This window comes from Hippoglossus hippoglossus, chromosome 15 (assembly GCF_009819705.1).
Source record: "Hippoglossus hippoglossus isolate fHipHip1 chromosome 15, fHipHip1.pri, whole genome shotgun sequence".
In the NCBI taxonomy this organism is placed as follows: Eukaryota; Metazoa; Chordata; class Actinopteri; order Pleuronectiformes; family Pleuronectidae; genus Hippoglossus; species Hippoglossus hippoglossus.
This window is the reverse complement of record NC_047165.1, coordinates 7578127-7590340: the sequence shown is the minus strand read 5'-3', so window position 1 is coordinate 7590340 and position 12214 is coordinate 7578127. Positions and strand designations below refer to the sequence as shown.

The 12214-nt window shown below is 43.4% G+C and overlaps 1 protein-coding gene across 1 annotated transcript in view; it reads right to left on the bottom strand.

Moving 5' to 3' along the window:
* The window catches only part of LOC117775544 (formin-2), a 38317-nt gene that overhangs the window by 4322 nt on the left and 21781 nt on the right, over positions 1-12214 (bottom strand). Inside the window, exons 9-14 of the mRNA XM_034608820.1 lie at positions 8431-8522; positions 8204-8333; positions 7849-7995; positions 6780-6839; positions 5998-6118; positions 3593-3685 (exon numbers count right to left, since the gene is read on the bottom strand). Of these exons, the coding sequence (XP_034464711.1) occupies positions 3593-3685; positions 5998-6118; positions 6780-6839; positions 7849-7995; positions 8204-8333; positions 8431-8522 (643 nt within the window). The remainder of the gene's footprint in view (positions 1-3592; positions 3686-5997; positions 6119-6779; positions 6840-7848; positions 7996-8203; positions 8334-8430; positions 8523-12214) is intronic.

Here is a 12214-nt window from a genome sequence, read left to right as displayed (position 1 = left end):
CCGGAGCTACTTTCCGAATTATTCCCTGTCATTAGCGAGTTCTCCTCAAACAGCTCTAAATTATAGAGTCACTTTTTATTTTGTGTTCATCCTACCTGGTTTATCTGCAATGTTTTTCATAAAATGAAACAGAATTTGCTTAGTTATTGTTCGTGTGTGTTTTACATAGTTAAAAGATGGACTTAACAAGAGTTATTTTTCTATACATTGCATGATGGCTATTTCTTCGGTCTGTTAAGCAACATGACACAATCTTCAGACCCAACTTCACAGCTTTTCAAAATAAAAGCTTTGTAATTCAGCTCAATACAAAACATTGCAGCAAAAAATTTAAAATAAAAGGTTGCGCTTTAACGTTGCAGAGAATTGTTGGAATCGGATCTGACTCTTTGAATGTTGCTGCTAGGTTGGGGATCAGCACCCGCGACTCCCGTCAAATGTGTGGTAAAATAAATATAATCGAATTATCAGTTATTATTGCTGGTGGACCAGTTTTGACCCGCGGGCACTAGTGTAAATTATCCAAGGATGTAAAGGAAGACTGACTGTTAAGCACGGTTTGTCTGTTTAATCAAAGTTTGTTAATACTGAACGTATCGTGTGTCCAACACGTATCAAATTCAACACTGCACTTTCTCAGGCCATCGACAATACACCAGTGATAATTGTGAGATGAACGCCTCTCGAGATATGCGAGCAACAGTCAGACAGACGTTTGTAGAATGAGAAGGTAGATCTGAAGATAAAGTGGGACAACATGAGACCCACAAAATATACGGACATATTTTAAGTACATTATTTAAAAAGGGGCCGTCTGTGTTACTGAACCAACATCAACATGTCTACTTTTGGGGGATTTTTACAAACACACATTAAAAAGATTCTCTTAGGTTTGATATTAAACCACATCCACCTACATAATGTAACAGGATGAGTCTGCCAGTCTCACTGATCTACATGTCCATCAGAAACACATTATCACATGGCCGATGCTCCCTCGCAAGTCACAGCGACTCCATCAAAGGCCTGCATGCATGAGAATTTGTGAAGCGAGCGGGGAAAATTGAGCTAGACCAAACAGCCGAGCTCCAACAAGTCCGCTCCCACTGTTATTCTGTGGTTAGTTTCATGGTCAGAAAATAAACAAAAGCGGCTTAAACTATGGAGCCAGAAACAGTTTAACCTCAGGCTTTCAGAAATTACAGAAATAACAAAAATAAGACATTTGGGCTGTTGTTCTTTTTTTTCACCGCAGCAGTGGAGGAACCCCAAGAATCCCGTCTGGAGCCTCTCGAAGTCACATGTCCATGTTACGGTGCGTACATTCTGCTCTCGGAAGGGGGGGGGGGGGGGGGGGGGGAAATCTCGTCATTTGCATCAAAGAGAGAGCTCCCATATTTCTCCCAAACACAGAGAGAAAGGAAAAGAGAGGAGAGGAGAAGGGGGAGAGGTGGAAATGGGAGACATGCTTTCATCTGCAGACTTCCTTTAAAATGGACAGTGAGCATTACCGCGGAAAGAACACATGCTACACATTATACTCTCATTTGAATACAAAAGCAGTTGGTGAGAGGCCTGCGAGCCGGGTCCTTCCGACAGATTGGACGCAGTTAAATGAATGTAGCCGGGGTTCACAGCCAACGCCACACAGGGAATGACAGTTGGCTTGTCGTGTTAAAAACATGCACATCGAACTACACATTTGAAGTGAACCACTTGTCAGATCACTGAGATTAAAGCATGAGTATGTGACGCCGGCTGGACGTGAGGCACAAACACGACTGCGTTCACAATGGATTTACAAACGGATGTACAAATATCTAAATAAATGTAATTCTAGCTTTTAGACTCAAAACACAAAATGTATTTTATTTATCTTGCTTTAATAGTGTGTACTGGAGATTTAAAAGTGTTGGAAATCCGCCAAGGAGGTTGTGTTTTCATGCCCGTCTGTTTGTCTATTTGTTTTAGTTTGTCAGAATTATGCAAAAACACCTGAACAGATTTCCATGAAATTTTGTGGAGGGCTGTGGTGTGACCAAACAAAGAACCCTTTAAATTTCTTTAAATAACCCTTTCTTTAATATTGTGAGATATGTCGTTTTTCCACATTTTCATTGATTTCTCAAAGAATAATTCACGGAGTTTGCCAAAAAAAAAAATCTGGATCTAGTGAATTTAAATGTTTCATAAGGGGGCAGTTGGGCTTTGGTGGAGATATGCGCTCTACTGAATGCCATTCTAGTTTCTTCTGTCTTTAGCTTGATCTATTAGGCGTATACAGGAGATCTTCAACCAGCTCATAGTACCTGTGTACAAACAGCTTTGCAGAGGTGCTGGCAGTATTCAATATATTAATGCTGCACGTTTATAGTCCACAGTTTCTTTAAATTCATCGTTATCTTTTTAACACGCGTGGAGCGATAGAAGCAAAGACGACTGGAAAAATAAAGGAAGTCAGAAACTGAAACAAACACATAGCAGGACAAAAAACATTTCTCGATGTCAAAAGCTCTAAGTGAAAGGGATCGTGTGGTGAACAAGTCCGTCGTGTTCCAGCCTCTCGGGCGTCCAGTTCTGCTCTCTGCAGTCGATTTAACTGCGTGACAGGTTCACTTTCTTTAACCACCCTGAATCCTCCTCTGAGGCACAATAAGATGTTCTCATTTTTTCGTCAAGATAAACAGTGTTGCTACCAAGTGCGATCATAATCCGTCAAAGCAGATAGGCAAACTCAAAACAATAGCTGTGAGTTATTCAATACACCCTGGAATAAACACGAGTCCCTGCGGAAACAACACTGAGTGAACCCTCGTGTGAAAACAGCATCAAACAGATTTGGAAATCTGTCGGCAGACATAGAAGACCCTCCATCACTCTGAGTGATGAGCTGCTGCACAGGCTCCCACACCACAGAGGACTCTTAAGCTCAGATATACCAACAGAACACCGACACAGAATAATCTATTAAATCAGGAGGAAAACATTATTTGCCTTATTAAATTTGAACCCCTCTTATGATGGTAACACACATGAGCAAAGATTATGTTTAAACAGACTCACTTGATACATCATATCTAAAAGGATTAGCCTGGCGATATTCTCATGAATATAATGAATAGACAAATTATTTTAAACACATCAAAACTTTCCTATCCATCTGAACATCTTGGGGGGGGGGGGGGGGGGGGGGTTGACATGTTTTCATTATACTCTCTGTAAATGATTATTGGATTTTAATGGAGAAATTAAATCAGGCACATTTAGGAGATAAGTGTCTGTGACTGTGGACATTTTGGTGCCGATTAGCATAAACATCTGGATGTGGTGAATTTAAATGTGATTTTCTAAGGGGACTGTTGGACCTTGTTAAAGGAATGCTTAATAGAGTACCATTCCATTTTGTTATTGGACAACTATGGAGTCTTGGGCAACACAGACAACACTTGTTAGTTGGATCAATTCCTTGTTGCTTCTGATCTTTTCGTGGAATTTGTTGACAGGAATTAAAAATGAAGAATATCTCCCTTTAATGAGACTGTTGAAAGTCTCATCAGTTATCTGTTTCAACTGATTTGGAAAACAGCCTCACCTTGGCTAAGAAATGTGTCCATCTTGTCCTTAAAAGGCTGCAGGATCTCTTCAGAGGACAATTTGCAAACTTTCTGCGTCTCCGTCGAGCACGCTGAAACAGCAAGAGATGATCAGCATCAGAGGGGAAAACGTCTGTCAGAGCGATACAGCTTTAATATCCTATCCAGAATTTCTGTTGTGATCACAAACTTGACATTACACTTCACCCTGGTCGTGCTCGCTCTGATAAATCGCTGCTGAGCTTCTGCTGAATGAGCAAAGACATAATGACCCATAATGACTAATAACGCCCCCCCCAGGAGCCAGGGAGGCCTGCGCTCTGATCCCGGGAGAAACTCATCGTCACGCACAATCTGCAAACACAACAGATACACAAACTTTGCCAAGGCCTTAGAGGTGGAGAGGCCATGATACGCTTAAGGGAACGGGAAGGTCGGGAATAGGCAAATGGTAATTCATAGACCATATGGCACCTCGACCTGAAAGGTACACACTGAGCTCTCTCCACTCTGCTGTGTTGTGCTGATGTCCTTCAGGCCAGCCAAGGCCATTTCTGCGCCGCCCACCGATTAGAACCTCCCTCTGGGAACTGTCATCGAAGCCCCGCGTCTGTTAGAGCGCTCAGCTGGCCCCGCTAGGTAATGAAGAGGTCTGCAGGTATAGCATGTGATGATGTATTTATGTAGGGACAGCATGTGCCACTGCCACTGGGGTCGGAGCAGACGCAAGTCCGTTTCCCCAGCGAGCAACTCCATCTTTATGAATTGCAAATAATGAACAGCCTCAAGAATCATTATGGCAGAGGAACAACAATATTTGGCAAACACGGACCAGGCACCTGATTGGTTTAGCAGCAAAGATACATAAAACATGATAGAGAACAGACCAGGTTCGGGGAATTGTCGATCGAGCCACGAGCACACAAAGTCACACATACACACGTACTCACTCACACGTTTTGCACAAAGATACACAGACGTTTTTTACCACCTGTTGGAAGTGCAGCGTTTGGAAAGTGTTCCGAGTGCTGTGTGACTTGAGACAGAGTAATGAAAAGGAGTATTTCCCAACTGCCTCATTCATTAGGACTCTTTCACTCAACAGCTCAGTTTAGCTTGTCAAGCATAATCCAATTGCCACACTTGTATCCCGAGGTCCTGACATGCAGCAACAGGGCACATTCGTTCTCGCACACAACATTTTAAGATAATCTATGTGCCAACTGCATGTTGAATATATCGAAATGTAACATATCAGGTCTCTGCATGAGGTCATACTGTCATCGTGGGTCTCATTTTATTGTGTATCGATTTCACTGAGAGATTAAATAAATGTAATCAGAGCTGAACGGAAAATTCAGTCTCCAAACTTCTTGGCTTGTGAAACCCACTCAAATCATTTCTGTTGGTTTATTTCCTTTTTCCTCAAAGTTGATTAGCGGTGATGATAAAAGTTTTACTGAATAATAATCACGGTTCATGACATTTCTGTTGGTCGGTAGAAAATGAAAAGTTTTGTAATAGATTAACCACATGTATTGGTTCAGGAACTGGTTGAATAATGAATGGCTGAAAAAAATGAAAGAGTTATTATAGAGTGAAATATTAAACCATTCAGCTCCGACTTAGTCAGCTATTAGTCAGCTCGTCTGTGAATCACATTGTGGACCCCTCTGGGCGAAATGATGACCTATGACGTGCACAGAATATTCTGAAATTCTCATTGTTGTGTGTTGGAGGTTTGTGGCTCGCAGGGTCAGCGAGGTGATTCAGAGCTGCAGGACAGAGTCTTCCAGGCTGATGAACCTTTGACAGTGCACACAGGTAGTGGAAGTTCCCAGACGTTGCCCCTGTATAGTTTGATCTCTGTTTCATGAGGACAGTAAAGGAACGCCAGGTTCAACAGGAGTCTACATCTGACAAGTCCCATCTGCTTCTGGTTAGCTCGTCTGTACGACAAACAGATGCTATCTCTGTGTTGACCCGCCTCCAGGATCCACACGTAACCATAGCTGGTAAGGGTTGGGAAATTATTTTCCATTGTACCAGGAGATATGCACATAGATTAATACATAATCTATGGCATCAGACTGCACAGAGGTAATGATGTCTAATCTACGGAGCACATGGCTTTCATAGTTCTGCCTTACGAGCCAGTAGCCAGTCAGATTTACCTGTAGCCTCAGCGTACCCTCAAGTTCGGCCTGTATCGTTGATTTCAAGGCCAAAACACTTAATAAAGCTTCAGCGCGCAACTGAAATGATGTCCCTAACATCTGCTAACGTCTACTGGTAGTTGTTTTTTTATGTATGGGATTTTAAACATTATGCTATATGGCGTGATCAAGGTTTTGAATGTGCTCAAACAGAAGTTAAATCGTAGAATGGAAATCGGCGACCATACCGTTGAGATCTTTCCTCATCTTGCGCAAATCTTTCTGAAAGTCCTCGAACTTCATCTGGGAGGCCTGAAAGAGGTCGTGGGGCTCAGGCAGAGGGTAGACAGACGTCTCCCTGCCTGCATCCTGGTAAAAGCACAACAACAAACAAACAAAAAAATCACATACACACACCAATATCAAAGTCAATCTTCCTCAAATGAGAGCAGGCCTCTCTAGTATATACTGTACACACCAGGCCACATTCAAATAAAGGTCCTCAGAGACCTACATGCATGTATTAGCAGCTCAAACATCCCAGAGAAGACACGACTGAAAGTACAGCAGAAATGAGCATTAAGCTCCGTGCAGAAAGTCCACAGCAATTCTCTCCATCAGAGTTACTACAAGGATATTATGAGAGCTATATTCATGTCATGCAGGTTGTTTTTGGCAGGCAGCACTCTACTGAGTTCATCTCATCTGGAGAACCTAATTATTTACACTAGCGCTCCTTTGGATGCTGTGCCAATGAACAGGCTGCAGGTTTGAATGAAGCCAGACCAAAGCGGAGCGGGAGAGCGGGAGATGAAGAGTGAAAGACAGAAAGCGGATCAGAAGAGAGCCAGAGAGGGAGAGAGATTTGTTCCTGCCGTAAATGAGGAAAGGGAAAATAAATAATTTGATAAAGGATAAGCCATGGTATCCTCTGGCAAGAGGGGAGATGAAAAGAGAGCTCTGGAAGGATTTCTAAGCAAATTAGTCTAAAACAGAAAAGTGATTCAAATAAACAGGAACCAAAACATACCTCATCAAAGTGCCTTAGATAGTAAGCAACGATGTAAGACAAAAGACTCTGGGAGTTATCCTGAAAGAAAGAAAACGATCCAAATAAATAAACCAAAACCTCTTTATTTATTAATTTAATCATTTCGGAGCAGGATGATTTAATTTGCGCGGGGCAAACAAGAATAAGGACAGCGGCCTTAGAAGTTGGGGATAAATCACGACGTTGGAGCAGCAATGCAACAAAACACAACTGTGCTGGGCTGGCTGTCATAACTCAGAGTTGGTGGAAAGTTTGATGTTCTTTATGGATACCTTACTCAGTCCACCACCACAAAAACTCTAACCACTGTGTCCTTATATGGCAGTGCCAGGGGTACGCTGAGCCGCTTGTGATATTAAATAAGAACAGTAAACAGAATGGCCTCTAAATCTGCACAGCTACGTTCTACATGTTTGGCAGCGGGGGGGTTCGGTCTCGTTCTGCTCCTGGAATCTGTGTTTATCACATATTTTCAAGTATAATGTTTTATTTCAGAATAACATTGCGGTTGCAGATAAATCACGGGGGCTTGTCTCCTTTCCTCATTTTGCACAGATTCAAACATGTATTTTCGGTTTGCTTGAATAACATTTCATTGAAGCTGCGTCCCAATTCAGGGGGGGCCGGTGGTGTTCGTGGGCCGCAAAAGGCTGAGCTGAAACGAGACGGTCTGGTCCACAGAGGATTTCCTCGATCAGCGTCACCAGCTTGTCCCGCCCTTACTGCTGTCGCCTAGCAACAGAGCTGAAGCTGGACACGATTAATGCCCCTCGGTTATTTTAAACATGTGTACCGTTACTTCTCGTCGCTTGCCGGCCCCATTACCTCTTTGAAAAAACGTTTGTCACCAAAGCGCCACGATGGATCCACCCATTACAGCCCAGACATTACTCGGACGCATTTGTTGGACTTCGGGAATGGGACAGTCTAGTCGCTCAGCTGTGATGTCTCCAAATGCAGCCTCCGAAAGGATTGCGGCCCCTGAATTGAGACGCAGCTTGAGAGTCTGCTCTTGTAGCGCGACACAGACTCTCACTGTAACACTCACACTGCTCTTGACGTCCTTCAGTTTTGGCAGAATGTCCAAGGAGAAGCCGTCGGCCTGCCCTCTGGACCGATTACCCCCGTTCATGAAGTTGCCAAAAGCCAGCACCAGGCCGAGCACCTGCAGAACAATCTGACTACTCTGGAGAATCTGGTGCGCGCACACACACACACACACACACACACACACACACACACACACACACACACACACACACACACACACACACACACACACACACACACACACACACACACACACACACACACACACACACACACACACACACACAAATGAGACAAAGATGTGAAGTTAAATTTAGAAAATAAACAGGAAATGAGACAGGCAAGTTGCTCACCTTGCACACTCTCTGAAGGATTTCTATTTTGCGGAGGACGGAGGTGACACACTCGTGGAAAGTTGATTGAAACAGGATGCAGAACACCCGCTCAGAGAAGTTGGGGATCTTGGATAACTGGAACAGGAACCTGACGAAGGGACATGATGGGTCACGATAACATATCTGTTCGATGACACAGCTCTTCATTTAATGAATTTGGATGAGCGGGGAGGTTTGGCTCTCACTGTTCAGGCTTGTCCAGCGGCTTGGCATCCTCCTTGTCTTTGGATGATTTAATGTGCTTCTTAATGCTATCCATCTCATCGTCTTGAGCTCTCTGTCAAATTAAAAAGGGCAGATTTATTTAGGTAGGAAATGTACCATAAATAGTTAAGTGCTTAATACCACCAGGTACACATCGTGGATATGGACAAATTCCAAAAAACACGTATCTGCAGATCTCATGTTAAAAACCAACAGCAAACTGCGAGGAAGGTCTGAGTTGTAACTGATGACTTGCAAAGAAACTAAAAACGTTTCAGCCACTAATATTGATGCATTTGCACATGTACCATTCTCAATATTCACAAACCTCATTACACACTTTTACACGTTTGCAAATCTGAGTACGCACACACACATTCTGAATACACATTAGCTAATCCCAGCACACAGTGGATTCTTGTACACATTAACAAATCTGATTACGCACACACACAGCTTGAGATACCGTTTCACAACTCTCCGCACACGCCAACAAATAATATTGCAACAATATTGGCAGCATAGTTTTTTCCTAATGAGGATCGTATGAGATGATTGACAGCACCACACCACTGACCAAATGGACCTTGACCAACTTGCGCTGAAGGGTAAAAGTATTCTCAAATTGGGCCACTCTGTGCTCAAACTCGTACCGTATGCCAGTCTATACAGTATAAATTTCATAACTGATGAAGAGTTGCTTTCAGCCAGAGTACATTCCTGACCATTATGCTGCTGTCAGACGCTGGACCACAGTTTTATACAAGGTGGTTTAAAAAAACACAGGCCAGAAATGCCCCTTCGTTTCACAAGAGGCAAAGACAATAGATGTTAATGGGTCTGACGCACACGGGCAAAACAATAAAACCATCCCCAGGAGGAGAATGTAAACTCTTTCTCAGTCCCCCCAGACCCCGTCGACCCCCTGAGCCTGAGCAGTCTGGTCCTTCCTCCTGTTCCTCTCCGTCGTCCTCTCTGGGGCTTCAGCATCGGCATGGATCCTCGGAAAACATCAAACACGGGCATCAAACGCAACCGAGGGCCCGATTAGTATTCTACACACTGCCGCCTTCTGCCGAGGAAGGCAAGCTCTCCTTCGCCTCCTCTCGAGATGTTTTTCAAGTGTAAATATATTTAACACAAAGCAGATCCATTTCAAAGGGCAGCGGTGGAGCCCAGCAGTGTTTGGTGTAATTGGGGACAAGTAGGCATTAGCGTGTGATCTTTGAATTGCTAGGGCATGTTGCAGCGGCTGTTAGCATGAGAAATACAGGCCCATGTGGAATATCGAATGCAAAGGAAAGGAGGATGATATTCCTGATGCCAGCACTCGAGCGGTAGCCAAGTGGTATTCATTAGCCGTGTTTCTAGAGCAGGGCCCAACTGAGCCAGCTAGGGCTTGATCACGATTTATGTCACTCAATTTTCAATGAAAGGCCATTTATGAGAAAAGGCCCATATGACTGTATCATGTAATAAATATATTTAGACTTCACAAGGGCGTAAAAAAGCATGAGGACACGATTTGTAGTGTTAAAGCTCGTCGGAGGGACTATAACTCTACTGACCTCCATGACATTTCGCTACCGTCAGCTGAAAGGAGCCAACTTCAGACAACCAGTCTGGGCCCAGATTACGACTGGTGACATTAGAGGGGAGGGAGCGGCGTCCCACTATCACTGTGACCCCTTTAATGGCATTGGCTTATTGTTCAAAGAGGAGTGGCTGTAATCCACAGCTCTGAGGCCGAGCAACTCCGTCCCTGCTTCTGTGTGTTTGTCCTACAGTACAGTATGTGCACATTGGTGTGGGCCAACATGTTTGTTTGTGAGCAAGTTGGTGTGTGTGTGTGTGTGTGTGTGTGTGTGTGTGTGTGTGTGTGTGTGTGTGTGAGGAGAAATAGAGAGAGTGAGAGCAGCGTGTGATCGAGCTCCGAGCGCAGGGAGCGAGGGTGTAACCATTAGAAGCCCCTCGCATTCCTCAAAACAGGCTGACTGTGCTGCCAGCTGTGGTTTAGGGGGCTGGAGACCCACAGACAGGATGGAGTCTCGCAATACAAAAGAGAAACAATTTGGCTCCTCAACCCAATAACACAGCCTCGGGCCATAAGGGGGAGACGGAACGAGAGCGAGAGGGAGAGCGCTTGAAGTCTCGGGGTGAGCAGAGAGGTTAGAAGACTTTTGATCCTCAGTTATGACACATTGGTTCATAACTACGGCTTGTCTCAAGCCTCAGTCTCATTCCCATGATCAACATTATTAATATGCCTCTGGCAGCCAAAGGTCCAGGCCTCTCCTGTGTAGTTGTGCCAAAAAGCAATTCACAGGAATTTCACAGCATCTAAAAACTGTATCACTGTTGAAATGTGGAAAACATGCCCGTTTTCATGTTCCATTATTTACTGACCCGGGACCTGAACCGCTTCCACTGGGCGGGGCAGACTTTCTATCAGTGAAGGTTGATGAATACGTATTTACTATAAAGCCTTCGTAGCCAAAATGGAGACTTGTTGGAAAACAGATGACAGCTCCGTAATTCTATTTATGCTAATATTATATGATACAATGTGGTCATTTCACTTGGCAGAGCTCAGTGAAGTCTTTTTCAAGAGAAGCCGTATGACACAAACACTGGTGGGTTTCCAACTACCGCTTCCTTTGTGCGGGGGCATTAGAAAAATGGAGTCAATCAGATCCAGTATAAAAACTACCCTGGCACTCAGTGGAGCTCGTACCTCCGCCAAGGCCCAACAGTCCTCTTGTGAAACCACATTTAAATTCGCTAAAGCTGGATTTTGAGTCGGAGAGAAGAGAACTATAGGATGAGGTGGGATTATTGTGTGGATTTGTAAAAGGAAAAACTTTGGTGCCACAAAATTAATAAAATATCTCACTCAGAAATTATACTCACTATGAGTCTGTAAACTTTGGTGACTCATCACGATAATAACAAAAGACAACAACACAAGTCAATATCCCCCACACGACAACACACATGTAGACTTCACCAGTTTTCACAACAAACAATAACCCGTGCCATAAGAGCAATTTGAAATATACAATAAAGTATAATGGCAATCAGTGGAGCATACACCAAGCCATCACTTCCCTTATAAGACCCCATTTGAATTTCACTAGGTACAGATTTGTTTGTACAACTTTTCTTTTACTTTCCTTCAAGATCCATTAATTATTCTCTGAGAAAAAAAAAAAGGGAAAAACACTTAATTTAGCAATATTAAAGAAAGTGACCAAGTTCACTGGAAATCCATTTATTTCATTTTGTGTTAACTTGTTCACAAACAAACCAACCAATAGACAAACGGACAGAAATGAAAACATAACCTTAAACATATTTACTATGTAAAAATATTGGTCTCTTTTCAGTCCAGCAGACAGACGTGTATAGGAGCGACTCTGCTGCCAAACAGTGCACATACCAGTACAGCTCGGGACTCGCCTGTTTGTTTTGGTATCTAATGCACACTTCCTTGACTTCACTCCTTCAAGTGCAGCCTGGAATAAGAGCTCCACATAGAGAAATATGTTCCCTGACAGTGAGCTGACATTACAGACACTGGCATTACATTTAAAAGAGGATATTTTCCCACCTACACTGTACACAAACGTTCAGGCTGATCTTGAGTATATCCTTTGATGGATGGCAGTTGATGTTTTGCGGTTCACCCTCAGTCAAGTGCCAAATAAAACAACACTAACAGCCGATGAGTGATTTTTTCTTTTTTGCCATTTTGTTGACATCACA